This window comes from Abrus precatorius, unplaced genomic scaffold (genome assembly GCF_003935025.1).
Source record: "Abrus precatorius isolate BTA unplaced genomic scaffold, Abrus_2018 Scaffold1, whole genome shotgun sequence".
NCBI classification, from domain to species: Eukaryota; Viridiplantae; Streptophyta; class Magnoliopsida; order Fabales; family Fabaceae; genus Abrus; species Abrus precatorius.
Window position 1 is genome coordinate 2,358,195 of NW_020874291.1, and position 24,793 is coordinate 2,382,987.

Below are 24,793 nucleotides of genomic sequence, written 5' to 3' on the forward strand. Positions count from 1 at the left end.
AGAGGTTTATCACTAACCAACAAGATATCCTCTTTCCATCTCTCTCTATGTAAAGATCAATTACTCAAGTTTTTAAAATATTGATTTTATAAATTACTAAAAAATAAATTATATTTTACTAAAAATAAATTATATTTTACTAAAAATAAATTTTATTTTTTGTTTGTATTTACTAAAAAATTATTTTAAAAATTGATTACATATGTATACATTTAATATTATTGAAACTAACTTCTTAAAACAATAATAAATTTGAAGTTTTTTAGAATATGATTTTGTTTAAAATTATAAGCAAACACTTGAAAAAATTTAGTCTTTGTTTATAAATTAAAAAAATAATAATTTAAAGAGTATAAAAAAGGAAAATAAAAAAAAGTCTCTACTAAAGTTTTAAATGTTTTTTTTAAGGTTAAAATACTTTTTTATTTAAAACATCTGAAACTATTGGGTCATAAATGAACTTATAAATGGTCATATTTTAAATTTGTAATATAACTTTAGCGTTAACTACATGGAGTATTTTATTTTATTTATTATATTTACTAAAAATACACAAAAAAAATAAAAAAACTTGTTAAATGAAAAGACATAACTGACATTCTCTTATGCATGTCAGAATGAAAAGTTTAATTGTATTTTTTATTTTTACATTTTATTTTCTTTTACTTTTAATTGCTTATATTTAATTTATTTAATTTTTAAATTTCCAAATTAAATCTTTAATTATGGAATAATTTTTTTGTTATATTTAAAAACTAGACAGAACATTTCACATGTGATAAAGTATAAAAATTAAAAGTTCAATTAAGTCAAAATTATATCAACATATACAAAAAGTTATTAATTAATAAATAAACTCAATTCATTTTATACATTTTTAATTTCTGAGAACTTATCTAATGCTTAGCATTTCATTCAAGTTTTTTCGTTAATTATTTTTAGTCTAAACAAATAACTTTATTCACTACAAAGAAGTCAATACGTCATGAACATAAAATTAAAAACATGTGTTTTTACAGCATATTAATATTAGTATATTTAATAAGTTCAAATACTTCCCTCAAAATTAGTTAAAGAAATAGTTTCTAAAAAAACTATAATTTAAGGTAGCTGTTAAAATATATTATACTTTAATGATGTTTTAATTAGTCTATATATTTTAAAATAACTTATATACAAAATAACAAAACAAAAAAAAATAAAACATAACAAAATATGTATATAAAAAATAAAATATAAAAATTATTGTAAACGATTATAAATTATAAAAATTAAATATAATCTTTTAATATATATTATATTAATTTTTTCATTAACAAAACCAACAAACTTATACAAATTTAAAGATTTTCGGTACATTTTATTTAAATTTACAATATATGACTTTTGATAGACTTCTCTGACAATTGTTTAATTAGATTGCAGATATATATATATATATTTCAAAGACCTTTCATTAGCCAATTGGAATTCATTGTAAGTCATTACCTCCATTAGTTCTTGTGCTTCCTCAACAGTCTCTGTGTTCAGTGATCCTCTAGCTGATGCATCTATCAGTAACCCGTTGAAGGCTTAATGCCATTATAGAAGAAATGTACTTGTTGCATATTATAGAATCCATGGTGTGGATACCTCTTTAGCAACTCTTTAAAATCTTTCCCAGACTAAAAACATGGATTCATCATCCTTTTGCTACAAACATGTGATTTCTTCTCCCATTTTATTGTACTTCGATGGTGGAAAATGCTTTTTGAAGAATTTTTGCAACAAACCTTCCCAAGTTCTAATACTTCCTCTTGGTTGAGATTGCAACCAATTCTTTACCCTATCCCTTAATGAAAAAAGAAAATTAGAAACATGGTAATTAGGATCTTCCACATCACTCGACTAAATTGATCAACAACGGTTGTTTGATCTTGAAGTCGTTTGCAGCAATCAATTGCCTGACTATGCTTAAGGAGAATCCTTCAAATGTAGGAGTTGTAAAGTCTCCTAGCATGTATCTTGGTAGAGAAAAAGTGAAAAGTTAATTAAAGAAAATAATAAAACAATTCAGAAGTAAAACATAAACAGAAATGGAAAAGAACTAACCTAATAATAAAACTATGAATTAAACTAGAAAGAAGAGTAGAATTAAAATAATTAAAAAACTAATTTTGTAACTAGGAAGAAAGAAAAAAAAGGTGAAATTGAAAACAAAAAACAAAAGTTAAAAGCTAAAAGCTAAAGTAGAAAAAGAAATAAAAGAAAAATACTCAAACTAGAAATCCTCCTAATTTTCTTGATATTGAAACCACAATCTCCAACAATGACGCTAAAATGCTAGTATTTTGTTCGTATGTTGATAGATGCAAACAATAATAATAAGTGCATTAATCGTTTTATTGAGTGTAATTTAAATCATTCCTACGAAAATTGGGCCAGAATATCAATATTTCTTTTTTAGATTTTTATTTGAGTTCGCCATGTAATGTAATGACATGCTTTGCAAAAAATAAAAGAAAAATATAATAAATAAATTTTATATTTTGTAAATGAAAGAAACAAACATAGCAACAATATACAAAATTTATTAAAAATTCAATTGATAAAAGCAATTAAGATTAGATCACTTCTATTTGCTTCTCTTATATTGAAGATTATCTCATCTAATTAACTTATGCAATAAAAGTTAAGTTTTCTAAAATTGAGTCAACTCTAATTTCTTGGATGAAAACTCCATATGTAATTAACCACAATTTCCTAATTCCTTAGGTTATCTTGATTAACATATGCATTATATTCAAAAACTCAAAAAAACTTCATAATTTGGATCCCTCAACAATTATTTGAAAATCACTAAGATCAAACTCAACAACTAATTTTCCAATTTCAAAATCAAATTTAATATCATTCTAAACTTGGTTAAACCAAATAATGCATTTGTACCGAATAAAGGACCATTTGGTCACCCTTACAAAATAGAGAATTGAATATTCTTTCAACTTTATCTTTGGACGAGGAGTACCAACACCCCTCAGCCTTACCTTTGGACAAAAGGTACTAACACTCCTTCAACATCACTTTGGAATACCCATGAGTCAAAAGCTTGCTTGTTTTTTCTATCAACCTTCACCTCTATGAGGTTATATGTCTAAATGTATTTAACACGTTTGCTTTAGACTCTTTAAACTTGAATTCTTTGTCATTTAGTCTTGTAATTAATAAAATAGCAATAATTAATATTTGAGTTTCTATATTTCACATTTTATTATTTTAATTTCTCTAAAAAAAAATTTTTATTTTCATCCTTACACTTTTTGTGATTTTTTCAGTTTTGATTTCTCTCAATGACTTAGTTCAACGATGAAATAACACATATCACCCTTTCAATTAGAACAAAATAAAAAACATATATAAAAGTTTTTAAACATAATTACAATAAGGAACAAGAAAAGTAGTATTATATGTCAAGGAAGGAATTTAATGAAAGCATTAGTCATAAAAGTTTTAGCTTTGTTAGTTACGTAAAAAGACTTGAATTTATATCCTTTGTTAAACATTAAAACAAAAATTTTAAAATAAAACAGATGCTAACCACCAAAAGCATCCTATGCCAACTGAAAAAATTATGTAATTTCTACTTAGTATCGATTCCCCTTTATGCCACTTCTTGACACTTTAAATAAACGGAAATATAATTGAAAACATTTCCATTTATTTAATTCCAAGTCTTGAAAATTGTATATATATTTTTTATTGATATACTAATAGCTCATTGCTTAAATTGAATTTTCGATGTTGGGTCACTCAACAAGCTTCAATACTCAAATGATTTGGCGGAAATTAGAAGAGGAAGGCTAACAATATAAACTCTCTATACACTTTTTAATACATTAATACTTTTTGGCTAAAATTTATTAAAAATTATAAAATTATTAGAAAAATATTAAATTAAGAGTGATAAATAATGAAATTTAGATAATTTTTATAGTTTTTAATAAATTTTAGTTAGTAGTTAAAAGTTTGTTAACAAAATTTGTTTCTAACATTTCTCTAACTAATATGTTTATTTTCTCAGTGAAGGTTAGCATTCCTTCTTCATTTTGCTAAGATCCATCCTTGCCATCTTTTCTAAAATTCATCGTTACTCTTGTTATCTACAACATGCTTATATAGGAAATTACAATCATTTGTTTAGTGGGTGACTTGAAACATGGCAATTAATACGAGACTAAGGAACATTAAGTATTACCTTTCAATTATAGTTGAATTGATCATGACAATTAAAACTAATAAAAATTAATTTCATAAATTTAGAGACCAAATCATTTTAATATCTAATTTACATTTTCAAATATAAGTTACTAATGATATAAAATTAAACAGCTATAAATGTTTAATTGTATAAAATTTGACAGGCATAATTAATATGAATATATGATCTTATTCAATATTTAAAAAGAGACAAGCAGAGTAGCTCTTAAAATAACTTGATCCTTGCGTGTGTATATATTTCAAAATTTAAATTACAAGTTACTATAGTTTTAGGAACAAAATTACTAGTTCACTTAAGAAAAAAAGATCTTCAACATTTCTCACCTTGGTCCGACAAAATGGAATTCCCTTTCACAATATTGAAGCTTGTAAATGTGCTATATATTCTGCTTATGTACCCAATGATGCCATCAATTCTTCCTCTTGGTCAAGTTAAAACTTTGATGGAAGTGCAACCAAAATGCAATTGGCACTGCTTTTTGAGAGTCAACTCAATGATTATTATTGTAGCTCATCAATAGCTGCCAAAAAATTGTTGTTTAGACATGACAAATTTTCTCTATGAATCATTGAGTTTATTAGTTCTATATCTTGTTTAAATATCCAATGGTACCCACAATTCTTCACCTCCAAATGCAAGCCTTGACTATTCCGTATTTCAATTTCCATTTTGAAGTCAACAAGATCATGAATATCATTCACATCAACAAAATTATTTCTAGTGAAATAGAATAGCCACATGTGATCTGATTCAGTCGTGACCAGATCTTTATCAAGAAGCACTGGAATATTAAGACAAAGTGCCTTATTTGCTTTCTTGGAACCTATCACTATATAGGGTCTTCTCTCATTTCTTGAAGTAGTTGGACCATCAAGTGCCATCAATACTACACAATAAGCAATACCAATCCAATTATCATCATGCATAACGGGAGATGGGTCTAAGCTTATTGAGCTACCCACACTTTGATTGTTGAACCAGCTTGGTATTTCACTTCCAGGAATAATAATATCAATCCACCTGAACGAACCAGAGGATTCTTGATATGCCTGGTACTGCAAACACAGTAAGTTCCTAAAGACACATACATAGAGAAAGAGAGAGAGAGAGAGAGAGAGAGATAGAGAGAGGAAGAAATAAGGAATTAGTACACACCTTAAGGAATTGTATCATCCATGACAAACTCTTGCTACTGCAGCGTTCCCTCTCATCCAATTTTGGACAATCAAAAATATATAATCCTGGTTGTTGTACATTAAAAATAATTTCTCTTTTAAATGGAAAATGAGTTCGTGATGGAAGCTCAGGCAAGGATTTCAACTGCTTGCAATGTTGCAAGTTTAAATATACAAGTTGGGAAAGCTCCTTAAAGCTGGGCAATGTGACAAATTTATTGCCTCCTAAATTTAGTCTCTCTAAATATTGAATACATCCAACAGCATCAGGGATTTGGCTTAGATTGCAAAAACTAAGGTCAAGGATATTCAAACAAGAGAAGCTAGGCAATGAAGGTAGAAGACAACTAGCTGAATAATTATATGCTCTAGAATACCAAAGGTGGAACGGCAACATAATAAGGGTTTTGAAGATGGAAAATGTTGATTGGGAGCCCATAGAAATTTCACATATATTAAGTTCCATCATATGCTTTGCATGCCATAGAATATCTGATAGCTGATTATTCAACACTTTCGTGCATCCAGAGAGATCAAAAATTTCAAGAGAACTAAGGCTCAATATGTTGTTGGGTATACTTAGAAGACTTTTGCAATCTTTCATATTCAAGACTGTAAGCTTTCTTAGAAGACTGATAGATGGTTCCAACTCCACAAGTTTTATACATCCTTCGAGAATCAGATACCGGAGATTTGGGATCATTCTAAAGTCTGGCAACTTAATAAGATATTTAGAGTAACGGAGATTCAAATTTCTCAAATTGGGTAGATTCTGCAAAGGATCAATTAGAACAGAGAAAATTATTTGAATTTACTTTTTTAATTTAACATATTAAAAAGGAAGGAAAATGAGAATTTTTTTTAATAATTTTGTTTATATTTCTAAAGTCTAATTTTAAAAAAGAAAATTTAGTACCTTCCCACCTTTCCACAGTTGATTGACGAGACTATGTTCTAGGATCAATTCAACAAGTTGATATGGTTGAAATTTTGATGGCAAATTCTTCAAAGGATATCGTTTCCACTCAAGATATCTTAATTCATTAGAGAGACGTCTAAGGCTTCCTGAAATATTCATACCATGCAGTATGAGCAATCTAAGATTACTCATTTTTGACAATGCTTCAGCCATCAATGTTTCTGATTCTTTTGAACCGTTCAAAACTAAGACTTCAACCTTATTTTCCTAAATCATTGAAAACAAGAAAAGAAAAACAAAAAGAAAATTAGATATACATGGCACTTATAAAAATGGAAATATATAAATTTTTCCATTTTCAAACAAATACTTTACCTTATTCTCTGACACAACTATGTAGAAATCTTTGTAGCACCAAAGCCTATTCCATTTGATTTGCTCTTCGGTTGAATTTTCTTGAACCATTTTTTGGCCCAACTTTCGTAACAAATCATGCATTTTAATTTGACCATTTGAAATGGTTATGAGTGATTTCTCAATGAGAACTTTTATTCCAATATCAGGATAAAATCCACGATAATCTAGCATTCTCTTCACATAGTGCTCAGTATGCCTATTGTAGAAGCAAGCAATGTCTAGAAATATCTCTTTATCCATTTCCTCCAATTCAACCAAACTCATTCGCAACACATCAATAATATCTTTGCTGGGATTTTCTACTAGTCTAGCTAATGCACTTCTCCACTGCAAAACATCTCGACCAAACAAAAATGAGCCTATGACTTTAATTGCTAATGGAAGTCCTCCAACATGTTTTAGAGCATCTTTTACCATTTTTTCATAATTAGCCATAATATAATCACACTTAAAAGCTTTTCTACAAAACAATTGAAGAGCTTGGTCATCATTCAATAGTTGGACATTGTAAAGAGCATCAACCGCATGCGCCTTCAAAATGTGTTTATCTCTAGAAATAATGATAATTCTACTCCCTGCACCTAGGTCTTCACGATATATAGCCAATTTTTCTAGTTGTTCAACTAGATCAACATTATCAAGAATGACCAATGCTTTTGCATGGCTTAGCCTTGTCTTTGTCAAATGCATTCCTTCAGAAAGATTACGTATCTCTAGATTTTCATCTTCTAAAGCTTGACGAAGAAATTGTACTTGTAAGCCTATAGGACCAGAATCTCGATAAATTTTGCTTACATCATCAATATAACAACGAACATTATATTGATGAGAGATTCTTTCATATAAAACAGTAGCAAGGGTTGTCTTCCCTATTCCACCCATCCCATGAATTCCAACAACTCGAACATCATCAACCAAGCTCAAAAGTAAAAGTTTTTCTAACTCTTCAATTGACGACTGCATCCCAACAAGTTCATTTGAAGGATTTGACAACTTATGAGTCAATATACTTACTATCTCTTCAACAATTTTTTCAATCTCTGCATACTCTGGCCTAAAAGTTTAAAGAAAATCACGAATTCTAAATTAACACCCAAGAAAACCAAAGCAAAAGATACATGTATAGAACAACCTAAGAGATTTTTGTATTTTACTTCTCAGAAACTGTTCATCAAACATGTAATGAGACATAACTTGTGTGTCACTTCTCTAGTACACTATATAGATTTCTCTCTCAACCCTCTACATTAGATTGAAAAGGAAAGATATATTCAAGTACAGTAAAACACTAAGAATGGATTATCCGTGTGTGTGTGTACATGGGACATATTTAGTGTGTGTATATATAAAAATCTAGCAAGTATAAAACACTGGCTATTAGCACTTCAGAAAATAAGCTATAATTAACAGCGTTGAGGTAAAAGGTGAATCAATCATGATAGTAGAGACTAGAGAAGATTACTTACTTATTTCTTACATCCCAGCCAGAAAGATCAGCCACTTCTGTGAGAGCGACTCTCCATCTTTGCACTTCCACCATCTTCACTTCATCATCTTTGAATCTTTGTTCATACTCAGCAAAAGCTTTCTCATAATTCCCACTCTGTTTTCGCACCTCCGATGGCTCAACATCGTAGAAAATAGGGAGAATATGTTTTCCCGAGACTTGAACGCAATCGAGGATCTGGGAAAGTTCTCGCAAGCACCATGTTGAGGAAGCATAATTCTTGGAGAAGACGACAACGAAAACCCGAGACGATTGAAGTGCTTGAAGAAGTTCAGGCGCTATGGGTTCACCTTTCTTGAGCTTCTTGTCATCCTTAAAGGCAAGAATGGTTTTTCTATTGAGAGCGCCATAAAGATGATCGGTGAAAGTGTTGCGTGTGTCTTTACCTCTGAAGCTAACAAACACATCATATTTCCATGTCATTTGAGATGAAGCCATTGCAATTCCAAAGCTTAAGAAAACTTTTGGTGAAACCAAAGCAAACTTGTTTAGGAATGATGCATAATGCATAGCATAAAATCCATGCATCACTACCATTATATGTAAGTGTCAAGTTGCAAGGAATTGGCCTTTGCCTCCAATATATGTTTATGAAGTGTAGAAGTATAAAAAAAGAAGAAAAAAGGAAAAAAAAACTCAAATATTTAATAACAAACAAAAGAAAATGTTATTGATTTTTTTATCCCTTTATTATATTTCGATCACATATTTATAATCATTTACTCTAACACAACCAAAATCAACATTCATTAGTATAAATGAAAGTAATAGTTTATCTGTTAGAAGGCATATTTGAATGAGTCTGATTTGGTATATATATATATATATATTGATTGCTTAATCATAGAAGGCAAACTTGAATGACATAAGCTAAAATCAGACATTTAAACCATCATTTATATTTTAACTATAGATGACCAATGAAAGTTGATGCGCGATATGTCTTATTTGGATTAAACTGAATAAAAAAAAATTATTATTTATATGCAATAAAGTTTTTTTCAAAAATATTTGAATTGAAAAAACAGTTTCATTATCCTTTTTCTTTTGTTTTTAGTTCCCTTACTTTTTAAATTATATAAACTTATTAAAAGTATATACAACAATATGGAAGTACCACTAGATGATAAATATTTAATTCATATGTGCAAGTGCAACTTAAACGACAAAAACTAGAAGATAACCATGAATAACACCAGCATTGACCAAAAATAAATAAATAAATAAAAGAATAACACCAACTAAAAAATACTTGTACACAATTACTTATATGTAATATATCTTTTTGTTATAATTTTCAATGTTAAAATATATTTTCTTTTAAAACTATAAGCATTAACAAGGAACTAATGATAAAAATTTTATGATTTTAATTTCTATCAATAAAATAAATTATAATTAAAATATTTTGAAAAAATAATTGTTACAATACTCGTAAAGTAAATGATTGTATTTGAAAGATGAGAAAGATTATATTTAGAACATGCTTTGTGTTTAGTTGGATTTGAAAAAATAGTAATGCAAATGCTTCTGACTTTTAAGTTTTTTTATACATATTTTAACTATGAGCAAAACTTTTGTTCAAAAGTCATAAAAGCCAAACATGAATCGCATTAGCTGAAACAGACTTCTAAACCAAAACCATCGTTTATATGCAATAATGTATTTTTTAAAGATATTGATGTGAAGGCCAACACCTGATTATGAAACCATAAAAATTAATAAAAGAAACTGAGTAGAAGTATATGCAATAAGTGTATGTTCAATGATTGATGTTTTAATGCATATTTCGTCTTCAAAGTCATAGGAGATAATCCCGACTTGTGAATGATCGACTTTGTCGTGTTAATTTCTAAATGACTTACTTATATGTTTATTGTTTTTAAATTTTTAATACTAAAAACTGTTTTCTTTCTTGAAAATTTATAAACAATAGTAAAAAAGAAATAATGATAAAAGAATTAATATTTTAATTTCTATTAATATAAACTAAACAAATTAAATTATTCTTTAAAATACAGTAACGTTAGATAGTGACAAAAAAGTTAAGTTCAATTATTTCTTAATATAATAGTAACATTGAAAAATAGTTTATATAGCTACTTTTGATAAAGTTACGGAAGAAGAAATAAAAAACAGTAAACTAAACTAAACCTTTTTTTATAAATTAAAATTAAATGTTGTAGTTTATTTTTTTATAAGAGTTGTTCTTTTTCAACTTCTTCATTTTATTTTATTTTATTTTTTGCCTTCAAAAAACTCACCGTATAAGTGCATTTATGTAGTTAGTTTACATTAAAATGCATTATGTTGACTTATTTTACTTGTTAAAGTAGTTAGAAATTCTTCTTCTATGGAAATTATTATATTTGGTGTTAGTTTAGCGTAAATAAGTGATTTTAACTCTCTTTTTTAACTTTTATAAAGGCATAATTCTAGGCATATGACTAAATGAAAGCAAAGTTTTTTTTTTTATCTTGCAGGAGAACTAATACAGAATTCAAGTAAGGCTAGTGAACAATAAACAAGAACTCCCAGAGGGAGACTTTATACAAAATTTAAAGAAATCTTGGATGGGAGAAAAAATGATAAGGTTAAATAAGTGTTGAATGCAGTAACCTTATTACTAACAAAGAATATAGATAGTGACCGATGATGATAGTTTTCACGGAAGGAGAATAAAAAATAAAAAAGATAAGTAGTTAAAAGATTTTAAGAACTAAAAATTAAAATGTTTGATGGATGATAATATTAAGGTAAAAATAAAAATTATATACCATATCATATATGACATCGTTTTTATCACATAATAATAAAACGTATTACATTGAATTATTATATTATGTTACTGATTATTGATGATGTCTAGCATTAAAGACTAAAATAGTCAACAAAAATAAAAAGTTAAGAAGACTAGTACTTAACATGAAGGTTATTCTTCTTATGATTGGATAACCCATATTATATCATGAGTATTTATTACGTGAGAAATGAAAAATAAAAATAAAAAACCATTCATAAATTAAGACTTGTCCTAACTCAATTTCATAAATTAGCTTTTAAGGTTAGGGCTACTTAGCCATGAGTTTACCTCAACTAGCAATACAATGCATGATGCAAAACTTAATCATGGACATGGACTTCCCACATCCTATTCCTCAACCAACAAGGTACATCACCTCATAAGCTAGTTCATTTAAACAATCCAAGCCCAATTTGAAACTCTTTGATATGTCAAAGTAAACTATAATGATCACGTTACAATACAACAAATAGAGAAAAGGGAAACGGCTTATGGTATATAAACTTAGAGAAGTAATGGAACTTTTGGTACTTCAGAGTCTAAAATAATTTCATACCAAATTATGTACTAATTAATTTAACCACCTGTTCTGTTCATGAAATGATAATAAAGAAAATTTTTCAAATCATGTTACTGAAACATAGTTTTTGTTAAATTGCAAAATTGAAATTCCCATGTATGACAGCTGAGATTAACAGCAGAAAAATGTCATCCAGGTGTCTATCCTCAAATAGGTGAACTATATAATTCACTCTTCTAAGATGATTGGAGTATCTTCTTATAATCTTGGAAGTTGCCGTGGAATGGTGACACTTTTCCTTCGGATACAACCCATAGCTCCTCCACGCTTCCAGATATGAGGTGCTCATCGTGACTCACCTGACATCAATTCATATATAAAAGATTGTTTAGAGCACTCTAATCAATTTATGTTAAAAAGAATATCGTGTCAGAGGGAGAATTGAACATACCATGAGAATGCCTCCTTGGAACATCACAAGACCTTGAATAAGCGCCTCAACAGCATCCAAATCCTACAATTTTGGAATGTTATATTGTCGCTTAATCTAGTAGTAAATATGGTACAAGCAGCATTATAATTTCTTCGCAAGGGTCAATTTGTTACAACAAGAAATTAATTCACTTCTGCTGGAAAGGATTTCATTGTGCCACAGCCAGCTGCTGAGGTGTCATATCATGACAGTGAAGTGCGATACTTGGTTATAATACAATATATTATTGGTTTTTCTTAATCCATTAGCCTAATCTCATTAGATCATTCATTGAGCAATGTAGGCCTTCCAAAAACAAAAGCAAGGACTTATCATGCGCTAAGCATACTTTCGTGCAACAGAATACTGACAGTAAAATAGTCTATAGGACTCAATAGCTCTCCAAGAAGCAATAAAAAATGTCAGAGAGATGCAGCAATCTACCAGATGATTGGATGGCTCATCAAGCAATATTATGTGTGGCTTCTTAAAAGTTATCTTTGCAAAGGCAACCCTGCTCTTCTGGCCACCTAGTAAAGCATTTAGAGAGGTCAAAAAATATAATTCATAACAGAAATGTACACCTATATATCCATTGCAACTCAACAACCAGAGTAAAAATACACCAAATATTATGATGACAACATGAACTATAGAGAAAATACCTGACAAAGTATACATTGGCTGAAGCGCAAGATTTCCAGTTACACCAAAAGAACCCAAGTGAGCTCGAAGCTTCTGTTCTGGAACTCCCTGCAGAAATTTTCCAAAAGAAAATTTCAATAATATAATTGCTAGTACTAAACAAGTTTGAAACTACACAATTGAAAAGAGGGAGGATGGTGAGGAGGGGGGCGGGGGTGAGATATTTATCTGCTTTCACATAATACACAATTGAATAAGTATGGTGTTCATCATTGCATTCTTCCCAAGGTTTCAAATCTCATTCTGTATCATTACATGCATAACATATGAAAAGAACCTCGTGAGATCCATACTACAAAAGCTAGTCATTTTAGTTGGAGTGTTCAAGGCCTCATAAACCCCACACAGGAATCCCACACTTCAAATGCGAGACCCAAATCCCACACCTTGCAATTGGATCCTAACAACATATCAATTGTAGTAGTTGCCACAACTACATTAGTACACAATTGCAGTCCACATTGACCCACAATATAACTACAACCAAAATTTAAAACCTAGATTCTTCCTAACAATGATTAGATGGATGGGGGAAATCTGGTCATCAAGCTGCAATTTACAATAACTCGCACAAAATATTCAGAAACCAGTTAATTAATATTTAATACAAGGAACTTACAGGATAACAGCGCATCATATACAGAAGAGGGTTTGAGGACAAGTCAAGTCCATCGACATGGTGCTGACTGAACACTGCTATGCGAACCTGTAGACAGAAAATATGTATAATTAATAATCCAAAATGATATTAAAGCATGAAAAGACACCGTTAAGAATAGACATGGTACTATTCTTACAATTTCAAAGAGAGAAACCGGGCATAAAAGATTAGAAACTGAAATTTTAGGTATTACTTCCTAAATATCAGATTAGCTCAAGAGTGAGCTATAGGTAATTACTGAGTTTTTTAAGAGACTGGGTTCTCTCCAATAATTAGAATTAGGATGCCCTCCCCAGTTCCCGTTGTGTTTACCTCTTGTTTTATTCTTCTCACAGACCTAACCTTTCATCCCAACTGACAAACCATTCATTGCATTATTTAGTTAGTTATAAATACAATAACAGAATGTTGTTAAAATCCCCCACACTTTCCTATGCCTCTCATTGACTCTGGTAGTTGGAGATTTATTCCTTTCAATACCTCAGCCCCCAGGGCAGCTGAAAAAAATATCCACCTTGTCCCCATGGTGGAAGGTAGGGAGAAACTCCTGTAGTTGCCAATTCCCAACTATTTTCAAATTTCAGAAGGCTGTTCCATTTAATCAGAGGGGTATGCATATGCTGCCAAGAAATGTAATGTCAGGCAGAACCTGTAAGTCATCCAATGTATTCCTTTCTTCCTTCAATAGCATTTGATACTAATTCTAACAAATATTATCAGGCCCATACATCTCAAATCTAAAGCATTCCCCTTTCTTAATTTTCTCTTGCAACTAAACCTCCTACAACTTCTTAGACCCTCCTGTTCTACTCTTGCCTGCCCCCATATCATTGGTATTCTGGCTGACGTTGGAGTTGGGATCAACTCACCCCTTTAAGGCTTTCACACCAACTCTTTGATTTGAACCTACTGAGGTCATTCTCAACCATGAGTAGGGTCAGTAAAAATCCCCCTCTACCTTCACAGTTATGTTTTTTTTATTCTATCATCTTGGCCTTTTTGATCAGAGAAGATAGGGATTTAGATTCATAGAACTTCACCTGTACCCCTATATCCCTCTTGTAACCCAATCAAAAAACATGCATAAGATAAAATTCATTAAGCATTCAAGCCCCTTAATTTCCCCTACATACGTTTCAATCTGCAAAAGGGTGTTGTGCAATTGGGGATTGATACCTTTGAAGAAGTTGTGTCTTGAATTCGTCCCAAGAAGAATCAAGCATTACAAGATTCTCAACAATGGAACCAAGTGCCCTCCTTCAAGCACCACCATCAATGCCTGCACCTTTTCTTCCTCTGAATCTCCCCCTATACAAAAATACCTCTATCTTTCATTTCAACCACAGGTATCATCCCCTGTAAATATGGTTATATCCAATTTACTCCAGCTTTCAGTCTCGGTCTCTATTCAGTGATTCAAGAACCTTCTCTATCAATTCCAGTCTTCCCTTCATTTTATTGCTAACCAATTGCTTTGTCTCACAGTACTTACAGCCCCAAGATCTGAGCTCTGATACTAGTTGATAGAAACTGGCACAGGAGATTATAAACTAAATTTTTATTGATTAGTTCTTAATTCCGATCCATGACCAGTGGGGTGACAGACCAGATTTGGTAAATAAGGAGCTACATGATGATTACTGAGTTTGAGAGTCAGTTCTCTCCAATGTTCCAGTTACAGTTTGGATGTCCTTCCCATTGTGTTTCCCTCTCCTTTTATTATTCTCAGAGCTAACATTTTCCTCCTACCTAACTAGCTTATCATCACATTATTAGTTAGTTATTGATCCTCTACAGCTGCCTATGCCTTGGTAAGAATATATGGAAATATCCAAAAATATTTAATCATACTTCATCATTAGATTAACCTCTACAATTAGTTTTCTTATTTTCTGATTCTCTTAGAATTAGTTATCATCTCTAGTCATGACTCATGAATTGTTTCCTTAAGGGTTAGTGTTTTAGGTTTTATAAACATCCCAAAACATAGTAATACATCATAGTAAATATCAATTCTTTTATATCTCTTCCTTCATCTACACCTAAACAACCATAATTTTAACATAATATCAGGGCAGTATCATCCTCCATGACCTGTCTCATCATTATTTCACTACCTGATATCTGGAGTTCTACTATATTTTCATGATTCTTTCTTCAAATTAATTATTTCTCCGACCATGTCAACCCTCCAACATCTTATTCTTTCTGATGAGTTCAATCATCCTTTTGTTGTGTTCTTAATTTCAGCTGCATCTTCCCCCATCTTATCCACTATTGCACATTTTACTAGTGTTTCAAATAATATTTTGGCTGTTGTGTCCTCACTCCGAAAGTCCTCCATTCTGCTCTTTATTCCAACAATCTCCTTCATTGATTTAACTTGAGTGTTAGAATAGATGAAAACATCCAAAAATATTAAATCATATATCTTAGATTATCCTCTAGAATTAGTTTCCGTATTTTTCCTTATCTCATAGGATTAGTTACCATATTTCCTTATCATAATTTGTTTCCTTAATTAGTTAAGACTATGATTAGCATAAATAAAGGTTAGTGCTCTAGGTTTCATGAAGATTCCAATACATCGAAATACATCTCAATAATTATTAAATCTCTTTCATCACTCTTCCTCCATCTATACCTAAAACACCACCATAATTTTGACAGCCTCCTCCCACGGACTCTCCTAATTGGAGGTCTATTCCTATCATTCTAGTTTGTGTGTAACGTGGTAAAATACATCACCTATTTCGAAGCATAAATAAACTGGTTTTAAAATCTACATTTGATTGACAAAAACCAGAAAAAACTAAGAATTCAGTGGACTGATAGGTCAAATAGCCCAAGGACATTGAAGCCAAGGTTTATCTAGGAAAAACAAAAGAAAAAATAAGCAGGATTAGACAGTTATGTTTAAAGATGTGGGTAATTATTGTATGTTACTTTTAGGGGGTTGTTCCTGTAGACAAATTTAGACAGATATTGGTTTGCTGTTTGTTGTACATAGAAGGAGGAGACTCCTTGTTAGGGGGTAACCAAGTGAAATTGGTGTGTTCTTATAATCTGGCGTATAGACCAGATTATTTTAGTAGTACTCAAATAAATTGTGTTTATCCCTTAAGTCTAAAATTGACGCTATCTTGGATCAGAAAATATAGCAAACACGAGTGAAGCAGTGATTGTGGTGTCATGTAAAAAGCAGAAAATAATGTACAAGACTTTTAAAGAATGTCATAAAGGTGACACAAAACAGAAGTAACTTTGCTTAATAAAGTTGTAAGACAACTTTACATGTAATATAATTACCTTAGCAGAACGGAAGACTGTCCCAGAACTGGGCTGCAGTTCCCCAGCAATTAACTTAAGTATAGTTGATTTGCCAATGCCATTGGGTCCAACCACTGCAAACATTGAGGTTATAATCTTCAACACACAAAACAATATGGCAGAGTCATGTCATATTTTTAACAGCATTCCCCACATACATGGGTTTATTTAATACTACTTTGCCAAAAGATGTAACCAAGGAATGAAATGTCCACTACATATCCTCACAATACAAGGCTGAGCAATCATAAAAATGAATACTATATGATGCTAATATAAACTGAACCAAAATATTGTATAACATAGGTTACATAGCATGGATCTAAAAGGTAGGAAAGAAAAATCATTCATAGGACTAGGATAAGCATTCTTACTTGCGATACGGCTATCAAGATCAATCCCAAAATTCAAATTCTTAAACAGAGTGGGGCCCCCAGGATAACCAAATGATGCATCACTGCACACATGATTAAAAATTGTTAATTTAGGGAAACAGAGGACTAAATCCTATATGTGACAAACACAAACATTATATTTTGTATTCATCAGTATGTATAGATCAATATTATCCACAAAGCAAGTAAAAGAAGGGACTAATGTTCAACCTGAAACTTATTATTGGTGGGCCTGGTCTATCATCTGGCGTGGGGAATTCAAATTTGTAGCTATATCCCACCAGAAAAAACATATAGTTAAAATCTCAAAGCAAGCTAAACAGAAATAAATACATTTTGATACAATAAGCACTAAAAGAATAGCAAATCATACTCAGGATCATTAACAATTTCATCTACATGGCCCATTCGCTCCAAAGCCTGAAATAGTTTTTCAGGTAAAAAAGTTTGTCAGAAAGGAAAATATCAATTTCAATGATTTAAGCAGAAACTGAAAAACAACCAAAACAGGGAGCAGCTAAACAATACAAAGAAAGCATGATATATACACAAACACACATATATGCACACAACTTTTTGACTATTTGATTTTTAAGATAAACTGACAATAACAAGTACCTTGATTCTAGATTGAACAAGTGATGCCCTCTTGGCATTATAGCGGAATTTGTCAATGAATGACTGGTAGAAAAGAAAAACACCAAATGTCAGATGTCAAATAGAATCTTGAATGCAATGCTACACATGCACAAGTTCTGTGAATTGCAAACGGTGGCAATTTTTTATGGAATCATAAATGCAAAAGGCAGTTAGAATTTCAGATATTTATGATAGCATATCATGTGTAAATGATAGAGGGGTTGCTTGTTTAAGCTTTTAATCAAACAAATACTTTTAAATTAAAAATGTGTCTAGAAAATTTGAAGGATAATTCGATAAGTTTTTTTGATAGAAAGGATAAACTCAAAAAAATCAGTAAACCTTTGTCATAGAAGCTAGAAAGAGTAGAATCTGAAAAAAAAAAAAAAAACAGAACTCTAAAAATACAATGTAATCAGAAAGCTTTTTTCAAAGCTTAACCAATCACATCCATAATCAATTAGAAGCAACTAATTTACTAGGCCAGGAGCATATATATCTGTATACTGAGGATTCAATCAATGTAATTAATATTTAATACTAACGCTATTACATACAGACCATGTGTGTGGACTGTCTAGACACAGTTCATCCCAAATCAGATCTTTCATAGTATTCTTATAATGGTATCTAAGCCTGGTTTCAACCCATTTCTCCCAACAAAACCATTTCTGCTGCACCCAGCATTCAGTAGCAAAATCATTCCTCAAAGCACATGACCAGTGAACTTTCCTTCCCTACTCTTCCAGGCAAGTGACTGCCACCAAACAACCTTCCAGCAACCTCAAAACTTCAGATCTGATCTTGAAACCCCAGCAATCAGAAGCCTATTCCTTGACTCTCAATGGGATGTTATGGTTCAAATTCTTTGATACATTCATAGAGCACCAGCAAGAGGCCTACTGCATGAAGATAAGGACATGTAAAAAGATGTGGGTTATCCAAATGCTAACAGGACAGGCTCTCCCTTGGATAGATGCTTACTTGAAGGTAAAGTGTTTCTTTTCTGGAGAAATATTATGGAAAAGCAATAAGTGTTAAAAGTTGAATATTGAGCAATGGGAACTGTGACCTGTGAACTTGTCAGGTTAAAGTACTTGCTCAAAGAGTTGAACACTCATGATTCATGGTCAATGAAACTAGTTGACAATCAAGCTGCTGCACTACATATATCTTCAAATCTTGTTTGCCATAAAAGAACTAAGAAGTACATTTTTCATTGTCATTTCGATTGGGAGAGAATTCAGTTAGAGATATCACAAGAAGATTTATAAATTCTAACAATCAACTTGCAGAAATTCACACCAAGGCCATTAGTGGTGCCCAAGTCAACTATGTGACAAACTTGGTGCATATGATAAATATGTACCAAGCGGCCAACTAGTTCAAAGGAGGGTGTTAGAATTGCTGAGATTTAGAGGGAGAGAAAAAGAGAGTGGACAGAACATTGTAGAGAGAATGTAGAGAATGAATTAGCTTATTCAAGAAAGTTTGTAATAAATATGTTATACACAAAGGGTGTGTTTGGGTAAGCAACTTAACTAGCACTTTCAATAAGCTCTTATCACATGAGAAGCTTATGGAATAAATTAGAACATGAAACTTATTACAATAATCTTAAAAGAACTTAATTGGATAAAATATACCAGATGCTTATTGAAATAACCTAAAAATAATTATCAAAATCTTGAGCTATTTTTACAAACTCCTCATAAGCTCTTCTAAATGCCCCTTAGTTTCTTAATAAACTTAGTACATGTTTGCAAATGTTTTACATTTGGATGAATAATCGCTTATTTATCAAGCATGCACTTAGTTAGCTGTTAGCTGACAAAAATAAGTTATTTCTAACAAGTGATTATTTCTTCAAAATAAGCTGAACCAAGCATGCACTTAGTGGAGATTGAATGCCTCTTAAATACCAATTCCCATGAACAGTATTAGTATACTATTCCAAAGCGCATTACCTGTTATTATTTCCAACAAGAATATCTTAGAAAGTTATGGTATTATATGATCACTATGAAATCAATTACAAACAGTATTAGCAACTAATTTAGGATTGAACATATCTATATAATCATGATTGAATCATTATAATTAATCCCAATACTGGTATATATCATAGTTATCAATTTCAAATAGCAAAAGGTAGTAACTGACCCCAAAAGCGCAGAAGTATAGTGCAAAGTGGGAGGCCACAATTGTAAAAGGCAAGCAAACAGATGGCAAGATGATCATAGGGTGTTGAGTGTTCAGTACGGAGGCAGTGCACAAAGCGTGAAGGGTGGGTGTCACCCAAAAAAGCTCTCCAACCACCCGCCCCGCGAGAAAAAAAATAAATCCATTCCAACGGAAAACCTGAGTTTCCTCTCTGCCTCACTCTTTTTTATCAAGGTTTTCTCCCTAACATTATGGCACATTGGCACTGCACAACTTTGCAATTAAGCTACCAAAGCAACCTTCACATCCGCAACAGCAAAATGCACCACAGTGAAAGTTCTGTAACAGCTGGCAACCGATCCACCACACCATGCCATTATAGCAACACCAAAGCCCACTATTGATGGCTCTGATTATTACATATTACAACCTTGTGCGGACTGTCTAGACACACAATTCAGCCTTAAATCAGATCGTTCTTACTTCTTAGTATTCTTAAGTCTCAAATCAAAATCTTCTTTTCCAATGCAGCACAAGGCAGGGTAGTACCTATGCGAGTATCCTATCCAGTACCAGTTTTATTTTAAAAAAGGATAGGGCACAACAATATATGTTGCATAAGATGTTTATATTTGTATATGGAAACAAATAAAATTGAACCTATAAATGTGACTTATCCCATCCCATCCCATGTACCATGTGTTCTCTGTCCCCTAGGTCCTTATGCAATAATTTTGAGGTTGGCAAGTACTTAGAGGATGGCAGATATCCAAATATTAAGGATATACCAAAAATATGAGTTTATTATCTGAGTATGAGTATCAACATTGAATATAAATACTATATATGTGCATACAACATCAAACTGATATCAGAAAGCATATTGAGAAAGTCAATGTCCACACACCATGCAATCATTGTAGTAATACTAATCAATAGTTCTGTAATAGTTTAGTATTTGAGATCTAATTTCTGTAATAGTTTACTATTTGAGATCTAATTTTTTACACTAATTGGCCTAACTAATAAATAAAATAAAATATCAATTGACAAATTTAACCCACTTAGTGGTACAACAAGGCTTGATTGGTCTTCTTGACATAGAGATTCAGAAATTAATTAGTATAGTTCTAAATGATGACAAGCCAGTAAACCAATATGAGTGAGCAACGGCTGTTAGGCATCTGGCATCATATCACAATAACTCAGAAAAATAAAGTCAAATGCAAAGTGCTAACAGCTAAACAAAATATTTACACTAAAACCAAGACTGTAAGCTCCAATCACCATGGAAGTGACTACATTGTCTTAGTAATATAGTATAATGCCAAAAAAAAAAAAAGATAATGAAATAGGCAGAAAAAAAAAATCTCAATACAAAAACAAAAATAGCTTTAACAATTGAAAATGATACCTGCATATGGGATCTTGCACGTTCATTTGCCTCTAATGCTTTTTGCTGGTTTTTAATTTGTTCTTCTCGAGTCTTCTCAAAAGTATCATAATTCCCTTTATATGTAGTCAGCTTTTGGCTTTGCAAGTGAATTATATCAGTAACCACCTAAGGATGAAGTTAACAAGAGAAGTAAAAGATATATGGGGAACACAATTAGAGATAGCACTCAATCGACAAAACACCTAATCAAAGCAAGATAAGCCAATTCGTTACCGTGTTTAAAAATTCTCTAGCATGAGAAACAACAATAAACGTTTTCGGCCATTTAACCAAGTACGATTCAAGCCATAAGACAGCATGAAGATCAAGATGGTTCTGCAATAAAATACAATAAAATAAAATTACGGAAATTCTATAAACTACGGCATCCATGAATAACAAAAGAAACATGGAACTATGAGTCACCGTGGGTTCATCAAGAAGCAATATATCAGGCTCTATAAACAATGCACGAGCAAGGGCTATACGCATCCGCCATCCTCCAGAAAATGTTTTTGTTGCTTTCTTCTGCATCTCTGGAGTGAAACTCAGACCCTGAAAATGCCCTTGATCAGTAAGATAATGGTTTTGGAAAGTAGAAGAGAAATTCATATACTAGCACATTTGAGACCCATATCTGAAAATGTGTTAGAGTACAGATTTTGTATTTGTACCATTACATGTTTTCCTTTCAGAAAATCCAGTATGCAATAAATAAGGCAAAGTGGAAGACACTACCATAAGAATAAGCTAAAATTCAAAATTCAACAAACTCCAAGCGGCTAATAAGACAATAAGATCTTCCAACAAGTGACTTCAATCAATTATTAATGAACTCACCGCTAGTATTGATGCTGCTCGTGCCTCAGCAGAATCAGCATCAATGAGTTCAAGCCTCTTGTATATTTCCTCAAGCCTTTGTGAAATGCCATCTTTATCAACAACTCCATTTGAATCACCATCCCGCTTTCCGAAATTGTCCTCAAACTCCCTCTGCCAAACACCCACAATACCTCAGCTGTCCCAGTTTCAAAAGCATACACAAATTGCAAGCAAAACACATTAAATTTCAACCTGTTTGGCAAGTAACTGAACTTCTTCATCAAGAAGCTGAGTCCTCTCAATGTCCGAATTGAGCACGCACTGCAAGGCAGTGATGTCATCTCCAACGACCTCTTGCTCCACATGTAATATCTGACAATTCCTTGGAACACCATCAATGGCATGCATAGCCATGTGTCTGAGGAACGTCGTTTTCCCAGTCCCGTTCCTTCCCACCAAACCATAATGCCTTCCAAAAGAAAGCGTGACAGTACCATCCACAATGAGATCACGTCCACCAACGGAGATGTTGAAATTCTCCATGTGAATGTCCTTCACAGCAGGTCCTCCACTGTTGTCGTGCCTCACGCACACCACCGGCATCCCGGCACGTGCCGCTTCCATCTCCCTCAAATGCATTTGGTATTGTGCCTATTCAATGTTCACATCACATCATTCTATACTATTGAAACGAACTCAACCTTTATAAACAAGAGAATGAATGAATGAATAAATAAATGAGTGGAATAGGGGAAGAACCTCTCGCTGGCGTTCATCTTTTCGCTTTCGTCGTTCGAGCTTTAAACGGTCGCGTTCCGATAGGAGGGGACCGTCGACGGGCTCGGGCTTCTTCTTGGGGGCTTCCACGTCGTCCATTCCGTCGTTCATTCGAAACGGCGCCGCAAGGCTTCGAACCGTTGGCTTCGCCTTCACGAGACCGTGTTTCCCGAACTTGTCGGACAGGGTGGTGCAGACCTGCGTAGAAAAGAAAGGGTTTAGGAAGTGAGGACGTTGATAGAAGAGCGAAGTGAGGGGATTGGGAATTGGGACTGACGGTGCGGCTTTCGGAGAAGTCGTCCACGCATTCAGCGGCTACGAGGAGCTCGCCGATGGCTTCGAAAGCGCCTTCGCCGTCGAGGCCGAAGTCAAAGTCATCGTCGGCGAGGACGTTAACGATGTAATCGACGATTGGCTGGTCGACGTCGACGAGTCTCTGACCAAAGACCTCGTGCACCACTGATCTCGCCACCTCCGTCATCTTCCGCTGAATCCACCAGCACTTTCTGCTCTGCTAGCTTCTGGTTTGCTTTTCAGGGGTGAAATATGGTTTTTGGGGCTTCTTGCGCCGTAATACTGAATTAAACTATTTTTTAAAATAAAAATATACAGTTTTATTGTATAACCTTTTTTTTTAATTTAACAAATTATATAAATTTCAAAAACAATTACTGTATTATATTATATTATATTAAAAAATTCTAAAATCATGAAATAATTAAAATTTAAATTAAGATTAATTTTAAAAAACAAATATTTAATATTAAAAAATTACACAAATAAAATTTTAAAATATTTTGTTTAAAATATCTCTTAAAAATACTTTAATTTAACAATTAAATTCATATCAACACCTTATATTTTAATAAAATCAATCTTATTTTTTATTCCATATTTTATTTAGGTGTATTTTTTCTTTTTAATTGTAATTGTTTTCTTTTAATCTTTTTAATTTTTTAATTATTTAAATTATTTTTAAAAAATTGATAAAATATAATAAAGGTGTAAGATATTATTCATTATATAAATTAATAAATAAAAATAATTAAATATTTAAATAAATATAATAAATAAAATGTATATAAGTTTATGATATATTAATTTTATGAATTTTTATAAATTATTTAATGAATTACAAAGTGAAAATTTTAATTATCTGATTAAAAATATATATTTGTATTTTGATTATTAAATAATATAATTAAATTGTATTAAATATAAAATTTAATTTTAGTATATTATTATTGTAAAAAAATTATATTATCAACTAAGATTTTGTTTGGATATCTTGAGAGAGAAAGAAAGAAAAAATTTAAACTCTCCGTTAGATGTTTAATATTTAAAGAAAAATTAGAGAAAATTGTGATAATAAATTTAATTATGTAAATAATATTATTATTCTTTATATTTTTATTTATATTTTATTTTTTTATTTTTTAAAATATTCTTCTTTATAAAAAATTTTATTTTAAAAAAAATTATTTTCTATTCTTTTTTTAAAAATTAACATTACATTTAAAAAAAATTAATAATTTTAAAATTTTAAAGTATCAAGATGGACATATGGGTTTTTATGGTCCTTTCCTGAGAACTGACCTAAACTAATCAAATTCAGGAAAGTAGGCTTAATTTCAACAACCTTTGCATTGGGTGAAACCACTATACTTAAATAGTGCTTTAGATTTTGATGTATTGCATAATCACCAAGAGTTCTTCTTGGTGGTGGATTTGCTCTTGGTTTTCCATTGCCTCCATGATTTCCACCATTCTCATTGCCACTTTGGTTATTTTCTTC

At 31.5% G+C, this 24,793-nt stretch overlaps 2 protein-coding genes across 2 annotated transcripts; both read right to left on the reverse strand.

Annotated features, from left to right (window-relative positions):
* Positions 1–4,758: 4,758 nt before the first annotated feature.
* On the reverse strand, positions 4,759–8,813 carry LOC113857923 (TMV resistance protein N-like). Its single transcript, XM_027490232.1, has 5 exons — positions 8,236–8,813; positions 6,728–7,823; positions 6,350–6,619; positions 5,414–6,205; positions 4,759–5,313 (listed from the first exon to the last, which is right to left on the reverse strand). Exons 1-5 carry the CDS (start codon positions 8,811–8,813, stop codon positions 4,759–4,761), a joined length of 3,291 nt encoding a protein of 1,096 aa, XP_027346033.1.
* Positions 8,814–11,655: 2,842 nt separating this feature from the next.
* LOC113856101 (ABC transporter F family member 3) lies at positions 11,656–23,479 on the reverse strand. The gene is made up of 18 exons (XM_027487775.1): positions 23,276–23,479; positions 22,981–23,196; positions 22,474–22,872; positions 22,240–22,392; positions 21,826–21,954; positions 21,634–21,735; positions 21,379–21,525; positions 17,781–17,843; positions 17,536–17,582; positions 17,373–17,432; positions 17,142–17,224; positions 16,747–16,841; positions 13,396–13,482; positions 12,737–12,824; positions 12,516–12,601; positions 12,051–12,113; positions 11,832–11,958; positions 11,656–11,668 (listed from the first exon to the last, which is right to left on the reverse strand). The coding sequence occupies exons 1-17, from the start codon at positions 23,477–23,479 to the stop codon at positions 11,836–11,838; spliced, it is 2,145 nt and encodes a 714-aa protein (XP_027343576.1). The 3' UTR covers positions 11,656–11,668; positions 11,832–11,835.
* Between the last annotated feature and the right edge of the window lie 1,314 nt (positions 23,480–24,793).